The following is a 21,453-nucleotide window of genomic DNA, read 5'->3' as shown; positions in this document are numbered from 1 at the left end:
AAACGCGTCAACTACAAAATGTTAAGAGTGACATTTCAAGGAAGGGCAGAAAATAACACTCAAATCAAAAAAAACAACCTTTTGTGACTATTTTTTGGCATAAACCAACAAACGCATTTATTTTCATTTGAAGAAGTAATTACAGATATTAAAAAATTTCAACCACTAAATTTGTATCTTTTAATTCTGTATGATTTATTGTGTTTGTGTGTTGTATATTTGTTACATGTTTGTTTAGTGTATAAATTTTATAGAGTAATAACAAAAAGAGCCAAAAAAATTTAGTGCAGAAAAATTACTACATTACAGAATGATTTATTTCTAAAATGAACAAAAAGTAAAATAATTTACAGCAGATTCTGAGTTAATAAAATTGTTTAATTTCTTTAAAGTAAAAATATACATGTGAATAGCGCTTAATCACTGAGGCAATCCTTCAAAACAAATAAGGTTTTAATTTATGTCGTCTTCCATCAAGTAATAAATTTAAAAATGAATATATTTTACTGCAGTAAAATAAACACAATAAAAAAAATAAAGAATAACATTAAAACCGACCAAACCAGATTTCCTAATACCCAAGATTATTATCAGAAAGTCAGTTAACAACAATTCCATGAAAATCTCTTTTTTTGAGATTATTTACGTTATTAACTAGAAGTAATTTTGATAATAAATAATTTTTTATTTTAATATTTAAATTAAAATCAACTCATGATTTTATTTATTATTGTTTTTTTTTACAGATAAAATTGACTTAAAGTAAATATTTTTTTTTTTAATTATGAAAATAACAGTATTGAAATAATAATTAAAATAAAATAAAATTAGTGAGAGGAGTAGGAAACTAGATGATGATTGATAGATCATCTACGCGTCTTCCCAAATCAGCTGAATTGGAATTCGAGAGTTCCAGCGTTCAAGTCCTAGTAAAGTCAGTTATTTTTACACGGATTTGAATACTACATAGTGGATACCGGTGTTGTTTGGTAGTTGGGTTTTTCAATTAACCACACCTCTCGGTAATGGTCGAGCTGAGACTGTACAAGACTACACTTCATTTACACTCATACATATCATCCTCATTCAACCTCTGAAGTACTATCTGAATGGTAATTACCGGAGACTAAACCGAAAAAAGCAAGATGATAGATAGCTAATTATTATAAAATAAATAATTAATTAATTTATAATTAGGTACAACTTAAAACAAAAAACACACAATACATTTTTTTTGTTATATTGTAATTTTAAATTGTAATAAAATGAAATTTTTATTAGTAAATTGTTAAAAAATAAATTACTTGAATACTTACCGAATAAATAACATAAACGTTACCGAATAATATTCGAATAAAGAGAGTTTTATCTAATTTTCGAAGAAAAGTACGGTATTAATTCAGGTCGCAAGGCGGTAACGCGCGGAGGGGGAAATTAATTTTCTTTATGTTTTGAGGTATGAGGAGTACAAAAATACCATTTAATTAAAATCGTGTTCCTTATCTTATTTCAATATATATTATATGTATAAATACATATAAAGGGTATATTTTATAGCTATGTGTAAAATACTGTGGCTCGTAAATTTCCCAAAGTTCTATCAATGTAGTAGTAATATATCTGAAGTTATGCATGTGAAAATTTTATTAAGATTGGTTCAGTGGTACTGAGTTACGGTCAATTTAAAGCAGAAAAAAAAGAGGTTACGTTGACTGTGTAGCGGTGTATTTTCCGTATGTTCTTATGCAGTGACCGAGCAGAAATTGTTTTTATTGTAGTGCTTTTTTGACGTGTAATTTTTTTTAAGGAATTTATTCATAGTGTTCTGCCATTGGGGCAGGTCCTGTCACGGCAGTTGCTCTCCTTATTCTATCCTTTCCTAACCTCATTGTTTCAGCATATTTTCTCTTTTCCATAATCCTATCCATCATTTGAAATCTCTTCCTTTCCTTCCGTTCACCAATAAATACCTTCTTCTCATAGAGTATCCTAGCCAGTTCCTTTTCCTATATTCAATTACATTTAATATTTTCCTGTTCTCTCCGATTCTCCTTAATATTTCTTCGTTTGTTATATGGTCTTGCCATCAAACATCTATCATTCTGCGTCATGCCCACATCTCAAAAGCCTCGATTTGTTTTTGTCTGCCTTTCCCATCGTCCAGCTCTATACAGCATCACACTCAAAATATAGAATTTAATTAATCTCTTTCTTAACGCTATGCTTAATTTTCCACACAGCAATCTTTCCTTCTTATTAAATGCTTGATTATTTCCTGATATTCTTCTTTTAATTTCTACCGTACAATTTAGGTCATCAATTATAAAGCTCAATTAAAAAGATATAATAACATCTTGTTACTAAACAAGATAAAAATATACTGATAAAAACGATTTAATATCAGTTTTTATTAATAAATTTTAACAATAGTTACACTCATAGGTGGTCTTATATCAGCTGTAATTCACCCTTGCAAAAAACGCATCTGTACTCAAGAATCCCGTTTTTGGTTTACTGAAGAAAATGAAAAAAATTACTTTAAAAAGAAGTTCTCTTTAAACACTTTCATTTTGACACAAAAAAAAAAGAAAAAAGTGACCCCAACTATTATATACTTAGTTAAAATGTTAATTTTATATAAATTATCTTCATTAGCTTTTAATGTAGTACTGATTTTATATCAATCCCCAAAAATAAAGAACATTATTAGTTGTAGATGATTTTATATTAGGCCAAAATCCCTCTTTAAAACAACGTGCCTATGCTTATTAGAAACGATCTCAATGTAAGAATATTAGGAAAAATGAAAAATAAAATTATATATCTTTCTCCTTCACTGAGCCGCCAGATTTACAACTGTATATCAATCAAAGTAAAAACGAAGGCAACATTCACCCTATATACGTAACTTCATTTTGAGTACCAACAGAGTTGGTTGTATATTAAACATAACAATCTCTAAAAGAAGTGACTTATCTTGTATCGCAGGTACTTCACTTGCGTAACAGGTATAATAGATTTGTAGTAGGTTCTGATATTGTTCTGGAAAACAATACGTTAATTTTAGTCTTTCTTTATCGTGATACAATTTGTCACGCATTCAAAAAACTTATTAAAATTCAAGGTATTATTGATACGTGCGTTAAGTGTTTCTCTCTCTCTCTCTATATATATATAGATAGAGAGAGAGAGAGAGTAAGAGAGAAAGAGTACGTGTATGAGCGATTAAACTGATTTGTATAAATTGAAATTAAATTAAGAAGTGAAAATCTATGTTTGTTTAACACATAAATTAATCTCACGGCCTTTTTTATTTTATTTTTTGAATAATATATATATATATATATGTATGTGTGTGTGTGTGTGTGTGTGTGCAGTGCACTCAATGAATTAAAAGGAAACTGTTTTTTTATAAAGGATCTTTCTTCTAATTTGCCTTGTACTTCTAACTTCTCTCAAAAGCTTACCATATTTTATCAATTAAAATTTAAAAAAAAATCAAAACCAAAGAATTATTTAAAAAAAAAATTTTATAACTAGTAAAAGCGGTTTAAAATAAAAATCAAGAGAATTTAAATTGACAAGCTGTTTAGAAAAATGGTTAAATGACGATCTGTTGATAGAATAAAAAAAATGGTTCTTCAGCATAACGATGTAAAGAAAGAATTATTTTTTTATATTTTAATCTTCGCAAACTACATAAGCTTTATACAATAAAATCTCCTTATTTGCGGGGGTTAGAGACCGTAAAAATGGCGCGAATATAGAACGGAACTAATATTCATTTAACGAAGAATGGTTAGGTTCTACGTAAAACGAAAAACATCATGCGTACTTACTTAGCGCGATGTTATTGAAAAAATACAGACTGCAACATTAAGCAGTGGTTTAATACTGTACATAGGTACATTACGTAAAAAATAATTAACAAAATACAATATACTCGTATTTCCTAATTTACTCCTGTAAGCACTTCCCGAACTATTTGATTTAAAAAGTCACTACAGTATGTACTGTGTTAGAAAACGGTATTACATGTTCAAATCGTACTCCGTAATCGCCTTAAAATGTCGAGAAAAAAGACTACATTACTACCTACACTAAAACTAAAATTACTGTAAAGGAAATTCTCAAAACTAACCTACAGTATTTTGTCGCGTTTACAAAAATTTATAATTTTTCCTTTCTCGCTCTTTTCTTTAAATCCGTGTGAAGTTCTGTGTATTCTTGAATGGCATCTTCAATTTTGCGCTTAAAGATTTAAGTTTCTATTCAAAGATCGATCAGCACCTATAAAAAAATTAGATAATCATGGAATGGTTTAATGCCTTAGGTAAGCGTTTTGACATTTAACTGTTTTTCAGGGTTCGTATCTTCTACCTCTTTATTTTCATACTTTACCTGCGCCATTAAATCGTTTAATATTTTTATTTTTTAATGTCATACGTAATGTAATGTACGCAAATACGGAAAATTTTAGCCGCGAATATAGAAAAGACATCGCAAAATATTGCATCGCGAATATGGGAAGCGCAAATAAGGAGATTTTTACTGTAATGCATTATTATTATTATTATTAGTCGAGAACTTCCCAATGGAAGACGTTAAGCATTCATGATTCACATTTCTTTCGCTTGGCATTCTTACTTTCGCTCCAAAATTCTTTCATTCTCTCGGAAAAGACCTTCTTCTGTTCTTTAGACCATTTTAGACGATGTTGTTTAGACTTTGGCGCTTCTGGTTTAACTTCCCATCTATCTATTTTATTTCTATATGTGTTTCTGTCTATGATCCCTTCCAGCGTAATTCCGGCGTGTTCTAAATCTTTTCGTGTTTCTGCGAGGCAGGGGATTGCAACTTTTAATGATGTTAAGTATGCGATTATTCTTTTGGTCAGTCGGCTTTCCGGCAGTTTGCAAAGGTGTCCGAAGAAATTCACTCGTCTTTTCCTTATGTCAGTTTCGATGTTAGAGTATGTTTCAACAATTTCGTTCGGTTGTAATCTATTTTCTTCTTCAGTCTGTTTCGTTCCCATTATTTTCCTTATAATCTTCCTTTCCTATTTCTTTATTTCTTCTACTTCTGTATTCCTATTAAAGGTCAATGTTTCACTGGCATATAATGATGTAAGTTTAATTACTGAGTTGTAATGCCAGATTTTCGTTTAGGGTGAGAAGGATTTCTGTTGTAGAGATTCTACACTAGAGCTTTCCTGACCTTTTGCAGACGGTCCAACTGACTTGGTTTCTCAGAGCTGTACGGTGTAATAGATTCTCCAAGATATTTAAAGTGAGGGACTTTATTTAGTGCTCCATATTTTGTGTTTAAATTTGGGATTTCTATTCTGGAGCAGATAAATACTGTTTTTTCAAACGAAATTTGTAGTCCCACTTTTTCTGAATGTTTCTATTTGTTTTATCGCAGTCTGTTCGTCTTTCGCAAGGATTGACAAATCGTCTGCAAATGCCAGGCAAGGGATACTTAAGTTTAATTTCCTGAATCCCATGAAATCGGTTTTCAGTATTTTTGTTGTTTGAGTGTATCTTCACACTCTTTCATCACTTTGTCCAATGTGATGTTAATTAGTTAATATATTAATATATTTTTTAATTTAAAATTATTTCTTATTTTCTTAAAATATTGTTCTCCAAAATGGTAAATATAACTTTTGAATACAAAAATAAACAATAAAAATACCATAATTTTTCAAAGTTTTTCTCCAACTAACTAGAAGCATGAAAGAGATCCTACCATTAGTATATATTTTTAAAACTAAAAAAATGCGTAATCTATTCTATTTATTTAAATTAAAGTAACTGTATTACTACCGGTAAATAAATATCCGACATTCGCTTTTTACCACTCATAATATTAATAACTTTTTATACCATATTTAAGCTTAACGGAAATGGTTATTTCTGTTGCTTTCCTTCCATACCTGTTTATAGTATTAAAATTTAAGGATGAACAGTAAAAGTGAAAATTAATTAATTAGTCCACAAATTTTCTATTAACCGCTATAACCTGTAATATTATTTCCTAATTCTCAGCACCAGTTTAACGAACCTTTTAGAAAAAAAACGATGCAAAACAAGATTCACACGATCACCTTATATTAGTTTATAAAATAAATTCATTTTTTTTTTTGGATAAAATATTTCTCTTTTAATATTGGTTGAACAGGAAACATATATGATGTATTAAAAATATATATATAATAAAATTGTCTAGCAAACTGCTTTTTTTATTATAAATTTTTTCTATAACATGGAAACTTTTTCCATTTTCTGTAATCGTTTTCCAAAATAATTTTTTTCCATTTGGACTACCTAAGAATCAAAATTAATGGCATTCAATTTCCTGTCCTTCAATATTTAATCATTCTTACTTCTTTCTACTGTCCATGCTAGATTTTTTAAGATGTTCTTTTCCTCTGGAAACTTAACTTTTAAAAAGGTATCTGTCCAATATATTTTCTTTTGATATCTTAAACCATTTAAGATCCTTCTCGACTTCTTGAAATCATTTCGTTTTAGTTTTCCTGTTTTCAAAAAAATTTAAATATTTTATTTTTTAAACCAGTATTTTCCGTTCTATTTACATGTCTGTAAAAGTTTAATCTTCTTTTCCTCGAAAGATGTATAAATTTTCTCCCGGTTTTTGTAAAAATTCTTTTCTAAGTTTGTAGATTCGTTCCTCTACAAACGGATCATGAATTTTTCTTAGTACCTTTCTTTCTACTTTTCCAGTTTTTGTTTTGTAAAGAAATTCAAGCATTTAGATTTGTATAGAACTGCAGATAAAATTACTGTCTTGGAGTGCCTACGTTTGGAATTTTTTGATATTGATTTTTTATTATAAATTTGGGCTAATACATGACAAAGAAAAACAGCTTTTTCCAGTTTTTTTACTCTTACTTTTACGCTTTCCACTTCTAAAACATTAGAAATAATTATTTCTTCAAGGTACATTGATACGTTCCTTTAATCATTTTATTAGAAAATAAATTAATTACTCCGATTGAGCTTTTTGTGTTGGAAATCCATTCCGTCTTTTCATACGAAATTAGTAATCCTGTTTTACTTGCACATTTTCCTAATTTAGTTTAGTTTTCATTCTTTTAAGTTTGCAAAAATTACTGAATCATCCGCGAAAGCGAGATTGAACGACAAAGATTTATTTTTAGTACCAAATATTTGATATTTAATATTCTTTTATTTACTTCCTGCTAATTTTTTTTTTTACTTTTCCTCTACGCTGAACGTTTTTGCAGAAATTTCTGCTTCGTAAGAATGTATAATTATGAAACTAAAACTTAACTAAAAAATAAGATTACCACCTCGAATCAGTTTACATCTCTCTATAAATTATCAAGAGGTATATCTCTAGATAAGCACACTTCTCTTTATTTTTAATTTTTTAAGTACGTTTTTAATCCGAAATTTCCTTAATTACACTTTCTAACGAAGCAGAGATATCTGAGAAAGCGCTCAATGTAAAGTAAAATAAAAATAATAATATGTAATAAATAGAAGAAAAATTATTTTTATATAAATAAGAAGATACAATTATTTGAATGAGTAAACAAAATTTATAAAAAAAAGTAGTTTTATTATAAAGAAATTAAATACTACTACTATTCAGTAGTACTAGATTATGAACAGGGATATCAGTTGGCCGTGCTGGTGGTAAATACGGGCTGATAAATTTTGCACGTTAGCGTGCTACAAGGAAGCAAAAGGTATTATCGAGTTGGGCGTGGCAGCACATGATAGCTAGAAATCCCGGTCTACAAACCTGCGATAATGCGTTGAAATCCGTTTACCGGTTTGTTTTCAGTAGCAGGTAAAATGGAGTAAAGTACGGCCAATATGTCAACACGGTTAAAACAGTGCGCAATGATCGAAATTTTAACAGTAGAGAATGTGAATCCTTTGAATATTTTTTATCGTTTAAAAGCGGTTTACGGTAGTGAAACTGTTGACAGGAGTACTGAGAATACGTGGACGTTGAAATTTCGCGACTGTGAAGCTGGTAAAGCGAAAATTGAGGACGCACCTCGCATCTGACGACCAGTATCTGTAACTGACGAGAAACATCAAAAGGAGATGGACGACTTGCTTCAAAGAAACCGGCCAAATCGCCCAGAAACGCATCGCTATTTAGTTAGGCATATCTAAAGAAAGTGTAGGCCATATTATCGAGCGACTGGGTTACCGTAATATCTATGCACGATGGGTACCGCGCAAACTCTCTCTGATGGCTTTCCGCAAGGTGAAGTTTGAGCCTATTCCGCATCCGCCATACTCGTCGGATTTGGCTCTGTACGACTTCCACTTCTTCCCTTACCTCAAGAGGGATCTCAAAGGTAATAATTGCACCACCGACGATGAGGTGTAGCCACTTGGATTCGAAAAAGACCGCCAGAATGTTTCAGTGACGGAATGCAAAAACTTGTCACACGTTGGTAAAAGTGTATCAGTATAAACGGGGATTATATTGAAAAATAAATAGTGCATTTTGCAGCTAAGGTATTGTACTTTGATTCATTTTTTATTTCGTTCCAATATTTGTTTTTATTCTCATGCTCACATATATGTTAAAAATGTATGAACTGAGCCTCGTAAAAGCTATGCTAATTTATAAAAGAATTTATTTATGGAGTTACTAACTTATTGGTTACTAAAAACTGTAAATTTTTGAAGTCAGATACTTAAAAAGTAATCGACGTTAACAAGAATAAGATGTAATACTTTATTTCAATTGTTGATTAAGTTAGTTCGTACCTTTTTGTATCGCAGTCAGTCGCAATACCGTATAATGGATAAAATATGCTTATTTGTGTAAATTTTCTTTGAAACTGTTTAGAAAGGTATATAATGTGTGTGTGTGTGTGTGTGTGTGTGTGTGTGTGTGTGTGTGTGTGTGTGTGTGTGTGTGTGTGTGTGTGTGTGTGTGTGTGTGTGTGTGTGTATGTATATATATATATATATATATATATATATTAGTCGATTCTCGATAGTTTGAACTTTGATTACTTGAAATCCTTGATGCGAATTTTTTTCGTTTCTCTTGAGAAAACCTCCTCACTCAAAATAAAACTATGTATAACTCGAAAAAATTATTGTGAGTAATTATGCCTCTATAAGCCCAAGAGATCAAATGATTACCTATATTACTCGAACGTTATCGCTATATTTCGAAGTTCTTGCCGTATAGCCCGGCTAACTTGAATCCATATTTTGGTAAAGAAGCCGATTATTAACTCGTCAATTTCTGCCGGCAGCTATCAGTGTAGTGTGTTCTCGCTTTTGCGTGATCATTGTCCTCGTGTTTGGCTTGTTTTTTGTTTTTTTCAACAATTGTGATGTAGTGTGCGTGTACAGCTATAATTGAAGTCAAGTACAGTACAATGAATGTTAAAAAAAAGGTGAACGATTTAACTATTGGAAATAAATTTAACATTATCTAAGCAGTGAACGCAGGGGAAAGGCGAAAAAGGTTATTGTTACCGAGATTAACATTCTATCTAGCACTTTACAATTTGAAGAATGAGGTAGAGGTGTGAAACAAGTCGATGAAGGTCATTTTATTTAAGCGATAAAGAGAAGCTGAGTTTCCTGATGTTGAAAAGAGTTTGGTTGAGTGGATAAAACAGAGCAGAGAGCAGATAAATTATTTTCTTATAATTTTGGGGATCAACTTCTGAAAGAAAAATCAGAAGATTTTGCTAAAATCATTGGGTCACGCAAAATTTAAAAAAAATATGACTGGTTGGAAAATTACAAAAAGAACGGCATAACATTATTTTTGGAATTACACGTCTGTAAGTAGAAAAAGTCTGAAAATTTCTTGTTCTCTTGAATATATATATATATATATATATATATATATATATATATATATATATATATATATATATATATATATATATATATATATATATATATATATATATATATATATAGAGAGAGAGAGAGAGAGAGAGAGAAATGAAATATGATAAGAGCACACAAATTGACGAATTGATCAATAAAATAAAAAATTCCCAGATCGCAAAATTAACAACTTTTTTTTTAGATTTTATTTTATTTTTGTTTTAGAAGGTCAAAAACCAAATTATTATAGCCCGTAAAATTTAAAATCTCAACGCCAATTTACCAATAAATTTAAAAACGTACTGCTTCATTATCAAATAAAGCTGAATAAAATACAGTCATAAAGAATATATTTTGCATGTCTATAAAATACATTTTGATTACTATGTGTATGTAGACAAAAGGAAACCAAATACGGGTTTGTTAAAGGAGCCTACAACTAAAGAATTTATAAAACAGAAGTATGTATAAAATAATTATAAAAAAATATTGAGTAAATATAAGTATGGTTGAAACAAATAAATAATTTATGAACATTAATCTCATTACTTGAGGAGAAAGTGTAAAGGCGTCCCTCTCAAAATTAAAAAAAAAAAAAAAACATTACAAAATAGATATAATTCAAATAAATTTCTACACTGACTTCGAGAATTTGGTAATATTTACAATTTAAACTAGATAATCGCCAAAAATACGGTCAATTTTCTGTGCAAATGTTAATCTCATAAGAAAGTACGTAGAGGTGTAATAATGCCCCAGCATAAAAAAATTATCCAAGGGACATATTGGAGCATCACCAGACGACATTAGGCATCGATGCGTTAAATTGGTGTACAAGTAACCCAAACAAGGATATATTTTTTTGACGACGGCTTTTTTTTGACGACTTTTTTATATACACGAACTAGCTTTAATAAACTACATTTTATTACTAACTCGCTCTTTCCGCTAAGCGATTTTCTGACAAAAAGCACACATAATCGGATGAATAATAGGATCTTGATATACTGAAGGTAAGCTTCATTAGCGGCATTATATAATACAATTACGTAAGCATTACTGGATTGAAATTTCAAATCCGATACAAATTATTTTTTTGTTTGATTCTACCTCGTATTAAATGCTTGTATTCTATTGTTTGTGTGTGTGTGTGTGTTTGTATGTGTCTCGCCCGCGCGCGCGAGTGAGACAGACGAATTGTAAGCAAAAAGATTAAAATTTTCGGTACTTATATTCATTTTAATATATTTTTTTATCCAGAAAAGGATAATGTAGGTACCATGTTCACAATAGTTACGTAAACTGTATAATATATATATATATATATTATACAGTTTACGTATATATATATATATATATATATATATATAATATTACACAACACAAGATATCGCAACAGATATCACACAAGTAAAAATCGGCAAAAAAAAAAAATCGGGAAACAAAACAATGAAATTGTAAATATAAATGAATTTAAATTTTCTTGATGCATTAAGATTAAGTTGAATTAAGTTAAGTTGCATTTAGATTAACATGCTCTAAAAAAGAAAATGATTATATTTAAACCATATTTTTATAGTTTAACTATTTTTTATGAAATTTTAGTAACAGAAATAATTTTTTCTACACTGCAATTTGCTAGTCTGTTAAACAATTTATAATTTCTGAATTAATAAGATTAAAAGAATAAAAATTAAAACTTACTAGAAGGGATTTTCTAGAATTTCAGTTTACCAATAATTAAATTATTATACATCGACAAAACAGCTTGAAATTATTTCATCTGTAAACTTCTAGGAACACTTTTAATTTGTTATAAAAATATAAATTTAACGGAAGTTAAACCTACAACGATGAAATATTTGTCAAAGCGTTAAGTGTGTGTGTGTATGTTTGCGTATATATATATATATATATATATATATATATATTTAAGTACACAAAATACGGATTTGCATAACTGATTAAATTTACTGCGAAATGTACAATCTATTAATAAAATTATCGCTTATTAAAACAAAAATATCATCTAAATCCATTTTAATTAAGAAAATAAAAATTATCTTAGACTTATTCCTGTAGTAAATATTTTTAATTTGAATATCTTCCAGTTGATGGAGGCCAACGCCCGGGAATTGCGGTGTTGGTTATATTTAATATTTAAATAAACTGAACTCAAATATAAAATTGGAACAAATAATCTAAAATTTCAATCAAAACGACTTTAATACACCATTTAACCACAATTAAATTAATAATTTAACATTTTTAACAATTAAATTTAAATAAATTTTAATTTAATAATGTATTTACATTACACGAATAGATAAGGAAAAATAATTTATTTCTATTGTTTAACTGTTTTTAACACATATATAATTGATTAGTATAATAATTAACATAACTAAAATATAATTTCATTAACATAATTGAAATATAAAAAAAAACTTGAAAAACTGGAATAAACTTTCTTAAACACTAACGAGTGCCGAACAGTAAGTAATGAAAACAAAGCTACAACTAAAAAATATTTTTAAAAATTTCATTAAGTAACTGTTAAATTATCAAATTTACACCAGTGAACGTTTTAAAACCTTTTGCTTGAAAAAATCAGAAAAATGTGATTATCGTTCAAAAACAAATAAAAATAACGCAGTAAATATTAAATAAAACAGATCAGATCACTTATTTTGAATAATCTTCAAATAAAAGTTAATTATAAATTAAACATGAAAAAATTGTGAAATTAGATAAAAAAAACACTTTAATAGAGTAAACAAACTCCCAACAGAAAAACAATCGAAATAAAAAATCCATCAAATACAATTAAAAGAATTAAATAAAGTAAAAGTAAGATAAAATAAACAATGTAACAATTTTGTAATAAAATAAATAATAAATAAGCTGTAAAACATATATATTAAAAGGAATGTAAAAGTCTCCCAGCGGAATGAATAAAAAATTCAGATGTAAAAAAAAAACTTCAGACAGAAGTCTACAAATTTGTTGGGAACAATCTGGAACATCCCCAGACAAATGAAAAATTCACAGTACAAACTGTTTGTTACATGTAAACCAAACGGAAATGCAAATATTGCAAAGAAATTATTCTCAGCTAGAAATTCTCAGTGGAGAAGTAGAAAAAATTAATACAATAGTCAATCGTAATAGATAAAAGTAGAGTTAAAATTCACGAGGGATTTGATATTAAACGATTATGTAACAATGATGATATATTGTAACAAGGTCGGTATAACGGACAGATTGCTACCAATTAAGAAAGTAGTAGGAAATATAAATAAGAGGAATCCAGAAAGGGGCTAAAAGAAACCCTTTCAGTATAGGTAATAAGTCCGTTTAACAATGGTCCATTGCAATACTGCCTAATGACACACCTAAACAGATGTTGTTCCGTGAGAAGAGTTACCGGACCAGGGTAGGAATGTCATGGGAATGTGTGAGGGCGGACGATCATTCTCACGCTTCGAGTTGGGTTCGATCCGGCAGGTAAAGAAGATAGGATTATAAATACTCAGAGGAAGACCAGTTAAAAATCAGTACTGCGAAATGAGTTCGCGAGATATTACGATGTCAGTTTAGCGAGGAAAGTCTGCGAGAGAGTGCTACGATAGAGGATTTATGCGAGTTTGAAGCGAGAGTATTCTGCAACGAGGTCAGTGAAAGAGCGAATTTCTAGTGAATAAAGTTCAACGCGATTAGGGTGACGTTACAAGTAATTCTAGTACATGAAAACAAGCAACGGTTAGGCGTGTTACTGTTAGACTAAAAGTTTGAATGAGATAACGTACTAAATTTCTTTCATGAATTGTTAGGATAGTTTTATTTGTGAACAGCAAAGGTATTTGAAGTCAAAGAACTTTATACTACTTGTCTTATCTATTGTGCTATAGTTGTTAATACAAGACTAGTACTATAGTGGTTAAAAGTGTTAAGACTAGAGGTCATGCTAATGTCTTTTGTCAATTGGACTGAATTATGGTTTTCATTATTTATCTGCCTGTGAATAAATCCTGATGATTACTTTTAAATTCTGTTTTGTATTTACTCACTGTTATTATTATTAATGCTATTATTATTATTCTTGTTATGGTTGTTAGTGTTACTATAATCATTTGTTTATTATTTTTATTGTCTACTGTTACTGTTATTGTCATTATTCTAATTATTATTTTGACTTCTTTATTAATTTCGCTTATTATTATTACTGTTGTGATTATTATCGATTTGTCTATTGAAAATGTCTTAAATATTTTCAATTGTCAATCTCTCAATACCCTGATCGAGCCGCGACAATATATATATATCTATATATAACAACGTAACAACAAAACAACGTTAACTTCATTATTTTAGCTGAAAAATAAATTTATGAGGTAGAAAAATATTGTCTTCAAAGGTAATTGAAAAATAAAATTTTGTATACTGAAATAATCTCCCCTGTTTCAATCTTTTTTTTTTACTATTAAAAAATAGGATTATAAAAAGTTAAAATTTCGTTATTTAGTATAATAAATTTTCAAAAATTATACAATGTGAAATCTCAATGGTGTAATATAAATTATTTTTATTTAACAAATCTCCATTAAAAATTACAAAAATTGTTTATTTTATTAATAAGAAAGGAAATTTATTGTAATGATTTCTTATTTATGTACTTATTTTTTTTTTTTTAATTGCAACTCAAAAGAAGTTACAGCTCTTGCTTGTTAAATCTTTGGATCGTCAAGGAAGGATACTAGGATTTTTTGTAAATTAAGACCTAACAGGAAGATTGTTGCTGAGGAGACTATCGAGCAGCCGATGGTGTTATAATTGGTCCGTCCGGATCTCAATATTTATACACAAAGACATCGCTTTAACATATATATATATATATATATATATATACATATATTTAGTTTAAAAAAAACAATAAATTACACGAATCATAAATCTGAATAGGATGAAATATTTTAAAAGTAGTAATAAATTGAGTAAAAGTTAGGATGTTTCTTAATATTATTGTTGAGATAATTTAGAGTATATCTATATATCTAAGTGTGCTATTTATACTTCGAATAAAACAACTTCTTTCTTTCAAGCTTTACAATAAAATTTAATTTATGTATCCTACGGCTGTTATCGATTTATTTTCTAAACTAACATTTTCCATCTCATTAAATAAAATTATTTCGAGTCTAAACGTAGAAATAAAACAAGACATTCAAAGAATAATAAATGTTAAAAAAAATAAACTGCGTATATATTTTTGTAATATCAAATTTTACAGTTAAATTATATCAAACTTTTATGTGGAAAAAAAGGATGGACTGGTCAATTGAAGAATAACCTTGATCTTTGACCCAGGCATACTAAACTACAACAGAATAATATTTGTTACGTAATTTTGTAATGTAATATTATCTGAAATTAATAATATTAAATTATTACATTTCCAACGAATAATTGACATTTATAAAATAAAATCACACTAAGAAATAACACTAAATTGAAATTAATTTATCAATACGGAAAAAATCTTAACTTAAAAAAATTTCAGCAATTTAAAAGTAGAAATAAACTTGTTAGGCACAGATATAAAAATAATAAAATATTAATAATCTTACTAAGAGAATTTCGAATTTATCTGTTAAATATAACTAGTAATAAAAACCTTTTTAATACTACACAAATTAAAATTATTAATTATTTAATAATTTAAATAGAATGCAATTTCATTTCACAGAAAAATGTACTAGTAAATAATTAAAAAAACAATTAATTTAATACCGTTAATTAAAATTTAATTTCGTAAAAATTCTCCAGCACATTAAAAAGAAAAAGACAAAAATTCAGTGTACTAGATATATTGCTTTGGCCGCTGAGTAATGGCTTACGCAAAAATTACACAACTAGTTTTTTGAAAAAATTTACTTTCGCACTTCAGCATAAATTTCATGTTTGTTAGCTTATATAAAATATAAGCTACAAAATAACGGCAATAAAATAAAAAAATATATATATATTTATCGGATGAATTAAAAAACAGTGTTAGTATATAAATAATTTATTGGCAAACACTTTTAATAATACAATTTATTTAAATTAATGTAAATATTATTAATTTATAGAAAGTGCTGAAAATGATGTCTATCCATTTCCATGCACTTGTCAACACGTTTGACCATGTTTCTGGCAACTCTTTAGTGTATCCTGTCTATTTCCTGGATGCCATTGGTAATGTTAGTATTCAATTTTTATAGGGTTTGTGAATTGCTCCTATAAACAATTTTTTTTTAAGTAACTACAAAGAAAGATGTCGGACTATTCATATCAAGAGGATTTTGGTGGTCACAATCCTTTAAAAATTATTCTTTCACCGAAAAAAATCCTACGGCATCTCCATAGCAAAGCGAGCTGTATAGCAAATGGCTGTCCTGTTGTAACCAGCAGTCGGTCTCATCATCTTGCACTAAGGCTATGAACGTTGGGTAATTTTTTAGTAAACGACAGCATCCAGTTTAAAAAAAATAAATAAAAATAAAGACAAGGGGCCAGTTATTCGTCGCCTTGAAAGGCGCACAGTATAAGCCTATTTTTTGTGAGTATAGGTGAATCATATATGTTTCATAAGTAGCCTGAAGTTAAATTACTATGCTGTATGAAGCAAAGTTAAATCTGCAAATATCTAAATTCGGTAAGAAAAATTTGTAGTTTGTAAAGTAAGAAGAAACTGTTATTTAAGTCACATATATATAATCTGTGTATAACGAATAGATACTTTTTATAAATAAATAAGAAATCCTATTTGCATTCAATTATTATTTATAATTTATTTCATATTCAAAACTGCAGACGTATTGAATTAAAATATGAACAAGAGATAAGTATTAAAAATTAAAAAACACCACTATAACAAAAATATTGCTCTTTAATAGAGAACAATTAAAGAGCGTCCGGATGACAATCTTGTGTAGACTATAATTCTTTTTTTCAAATTTATTTTAACGTGTATATATATATTTATTTATATAACCTATGACACTCCCGGTAACGTAAGGATTCTAACGCCGGGTCACACATCTAAATCGGTTCAACCGTTGAGCAGCTAACAACGGAACAAACATAAATACATACACCCTAAATAATTACACTCCTTCTGGGCAGTCGTGTAATAATAATAATAATAATAATCAAATTATAACATAATTATTAAAGTTTGGAAAATAAATAGATAAAGATCTTAGTGTTAATAAAAATCAAAAGTAAAGTGATTTAGAACCGTAGCCTAGACGCTAATTATCAAGTCTATTCGTTGTTACATACAACGTTTCCAGTAAATCAATAAAACTATGTTCTAAATGAACGTCAGAGAAATAAATATTTTATATTTGGACTGTTAAGTAATTCTATGTAAAAAACATAGTGGAGATGAAGTCACCTCATCTACGAAATTCATCAAGTTGCTGACCATTATTCATAATGGTCGGATGTGCCTTTCAAAAATTATCGTGTTCTTGGCAAGATGATGATGATGATGATGCACATATATTTATTCTATAATTTATTCAGAAAAAGAAATAATAAATTAATAAAATTAGAGAAATTATTTGATAAGAGAATTCAACAAACAAAAAATTCTATTAAGAAATTTAACTTATATATCAGAAAACGTTTTCTTAAATCCATATATATTGATTCACCGTAAAGTAAACGTTACGCCGGCCTGAGTAGCGCTAATGGTAGCGTCTCTCGGCTTTTCATCCGGAGGTCCCGGGTTCGAAAAAATAAAGTGTTACGTAACGATTTTAGGAAATCCATGAATAATATTGACTCTTATTTTCATCCATCAAAAAAATATTAAATTTTTATATACAACGCAATACAGTATAATAATAGTTGAATAACACAAAATTTATCTTTTATGAAATAATTAATCGAAACAAAATATTATTTTTTAAATTTATATACTAGTTCTCCCATAATTGGTTTGTTAAAAAAAAACTGGATGAAAAATTTTACTAACATTGGACTCTCTTTATTTTTTAGATAACCTGACTTTTCTTCTTTGCATACAATAACAATTAACAGGTTTGTTGTAATATAATTTATAATTGCTATTTTTAAAAAAGGTAAAACGGATTCAACTCGGGGATCTAAAATAATAAAGTTATGTAGTTAAAATAATAAAGATTGAAAATTGAAATTTAATACCTCAAGGATATTTCTCTTTCTGTTCGCAAAATTTACAAATTCCGCTAAACAAAAAAAAAAGAAACAAAAAAATAATGAATATCCTATTTCGTTAATTGAATAAGGTTATTTCTAGTTAAATTTCATACTAAAAAAATATAGAAATTTCGTTGTTTTTATGTATGAAAAAAAGAAAAATATATATAAAAGAAAGATTGTTGAAAACTAGAAGAAAACAATTATTATTTGATATTTTTTTCGAAGTTATATTATTGATTTGTATAACAATAAAAAACGGAAAATTACCCAATTTTTAAACCCTACCTGCAATTTGGTTTGATTGATGTAACAAAGAGTTTTGAGGTTTATTACTCTGTAATCAGGTTAAACATTATAAAATGGTTTTACTCGATGTGTTTGTAAATATTAAAAACATATTATAATTAATATTGTATGTGATTTTCCTCATAAAAACCTTGAAAGCACAGACGTGAGGTACATGTAAATTCAATGTACCCTATCTATTTAAAATATTATGTATAATTCTGAAATTTACGAAAATTAACCATAAATTAAAAAAAATATACAACAATAATAGTCTGATGATGGGCATATAAATCTCGAAAAGCGTTTTTTACACCAATAAAAATTGTTAAATGGATTTAAATGTAAAAGATAAAAGAGTAGAAAAAAGAATAGATCTTTTAAAAGTAAAGGTAAATTATACTTTGTTATGATACTAATATGTATATACACGAGTAAAAAGACAATTTAAATTTGTTAAAGCGTATGAAAAACTTAACTTAATCACGAGTTCGTTTTCTAAAAATAACTCGAACAAAAACCTTAGTACGATTTAGTAACAGATACTTTATGTTGATCATAAATTAAACAATAAGTAATAAAGTAATGTTCAGCGGAATAAAATCTAAACCAGTCAAAAATCCATTACAAGATACTATGTCTAATGACGGGCTACATATATTGGTGTTAGAAACCAGATATTAAAAAAAAAAAACCAAGTAAAAATAAAATAAAAAGTATTATCACTTACCTTAATTAATTTCGCCATAGTTTTTCCTCCACGATAGCATGGTGGTAAACAATCTTCTAAATGTCCTGAAGGAAGAAATGGGACTTGCGTTGTACTGGACGGGTAGCATTTTCTTAATATACTATTTGACGTTTTGGTAGGAGGTGGATGATGATTCACTGGCGGTATCCTAGGTACTGTAACACCGGGTGTAGCTCTACCTTCGCCTTCTTCGCCTTCTGTATCTTCTACTAACGGGCTAACGGGTCGAGCGATACTTCCACCAGGACCAAACGATGGAACCGGTAAAAGAAAGCTTTCCTGAAAAAATAAAAGAAGGAAATAAATGAATCGTTTCAAGGACCATAACTTTTTAAAAATATTTTAATATTCATTAGTATACCGTTAATTAGAATCAAAAAAGCTTTTACTAATCATTATAATCGATCAAAGTAAAGGCTTTAGAATTCTTTATTCGTGATGCTGGTTGAACGATGCAGCAAACGAAAATTCTGGTCGAAAAATGTCATAGAGACTTAAATAACCTACAAAAGTCCTCTGCGACACGTATTGTAATCCAGTCGATAAGTTTAATAATTTTCAATATTAAACTGTTGAACATAAACGATTGATTTGAATATATTTTAATTTAAGAACACAATTTTTGCTATAAAATTTCCCCTGATATCATTTGTGTGTAAATAACTCATTTGTAATCTGGATTCCATAGTCTTTTTCTGATGTGCATCACCTAATAACATCCTTGTTCCCGAAGTACGGTCCCAGTTTTATATTCCAGTATTGTGTCTGCTTGATAATTTATGTAGTTCAACTGGATACCGTCAGACATCACCGATGCTAAAGACGGGTGAAAAGTTTTGAACCTTGATTTAGGTGGACAATCTGGAGGAAGAAATTGATGCAATATATGTACTCTCGTTAGGGTACTTTTTCGTTTCTCCCCCCCAAAATTTAAAAAATTTTTCACCTGGAAATAACTGTAAATAGCTGGAAATATTGATATTAACAATAACTAGATTGGAGAAATGACCCAGTATTTCGACATATCTATTTATATTACCATTTTTATAACCATTTATATTTAATAATTTATTTTCTAAATATAATTATAAGCAATAATGCTTATATATTTTTTTTTTGTCTGCAGTCATTTGACTGGTTTGATGCAGCTCCCCAAGATTCCCTATCTAGTGCTAGTCGTTTCATTTCAGTATACCCTCTACATCCTACATCCCTAACAATTTGTTTTACATATTCCAAACGTGGCCTGCTTACACAATTTTTTCCTTCTACCTATCCTTCCAATATCAAAGCGACTATTCCAGGATGCCTTAGTATGTGGCCTATAAGTCTGTCTCTTCTTTTAACTATATATATCCAAATGCTTCTTTCTTCATCTATTTGCCGCAATACCTCTTCATTTGTCACTTTATCCACCCATCTGATTTTTAACATTCTCCTATAGCACCGCATTTCAAAATCTTCTAATCTTTTCTTCTCAGATACTCCGATTGTCCAAGTTTCACTTCCATATAAAGCGACACTCCAAACATACACTTTCAAAAATCTTTTCCTGACATTTAAATTAATTTTTGATGTAAACAAATTATATTTCTTACTTACTTACTTAAGGCTCGTTTAGCTTGTGCTATTCGACATTTTATATAGCTCCTGCTTCGTCCATCTTTAGTAATTCTACTTCCCAAATAACAAAATTCTTCTACCTCCATAATCTTTTCTCCTCCTATTTTCACATTCAGTGGTCCATCTTTGTTATTTCTACTACATTTCATTACTTTTGTTTTGTTCTTGTTTATTTTCATGCGATAGTTCTTGCGTAGGACTTCATCTATGCCGTTCATTGTTTCTTCTAAATCCTTTTTACTCTCGGCTAGAATTACTATATCATCAGCAAATCGTAGCATCTTTACCTTTTCACCTTGTACTGTTACTCCGAATCTAAATTGTTCTTTAACATCATTAACTGCTAGTTCCATGTAAAGATTAAAAAGTAACGGAGATAGGGAACGTCCTTGTCGGACTCCCTTTCTTATTACGGCTTCTTTCTTATGTTCTTCAATTGTTACTGTTGCTGTTTGATTCCTGTACATGTTAGCAATTGTTCTTCTATCTCTGTATTTGAACCCTAATATATTATATGTAATATTAATTATATTTTTAATATGTAAAATATATTAATATGGACATTATTTAAAATGATCGATATAAAAGAGCGTGTTAGTGTGTTATCGAGTTATTTCTCCAACTTGGTTATTGTTAATATCAATATTTCCTGCTATTTTGACTTATTTCTAGATGAGAAACTTT

The 21,453-nt window shown here is 28.6% G+C and overlaps 1 protein-coding gene across 5 annotated transcripts in view; it reads right to left on the bottom strand.

Moving 5' to 3' along the window:
* The window catches only part of LOC142325503 (1-phosphatidylinositol 4,5-bisphosphate phosphodiesterase epsilon-1-like), a 1,691,101-nt gene that overhangs the window by 271,451 nt on the left and 1,398,197 nt on the right, over positions 1 to 21,453 (bottom strand). For all 5 annotated transcript variants that reach the window (XM_075367353.1, XM_075367348.1, XM_075367349.1 and 2 more), the window contains one exon: positions 19,126 to 19,425. In XM_075367353.1, the coding sequence (XP_075223468.1) occupies positions 19,126 to 19,425 (300 nt within the window). The remainder of the gene's footprint in view (positions 1 to 19,125; positions 19,426 to 21,453) is intronic.

This window comes from Lycorma delicatula, chromosome 5 (genome assembly GCF_047948215.1).
Source record: "Lycorma delicatula isolate Av1 chromosome 5, ASM4794821v1, whole genome shotgun sequence".
NCBI lineage: Eukaryota > Metazoa > Arthropoda > Insecta > Hemiptera > Fulgoridae > Lycorma > Lycorma delicatula.
The sequence above is the reverse complement of the archived record's forward strand: the minus strand, read 5'-3'. Positions and strand labels throughout refer to the sequence as shown.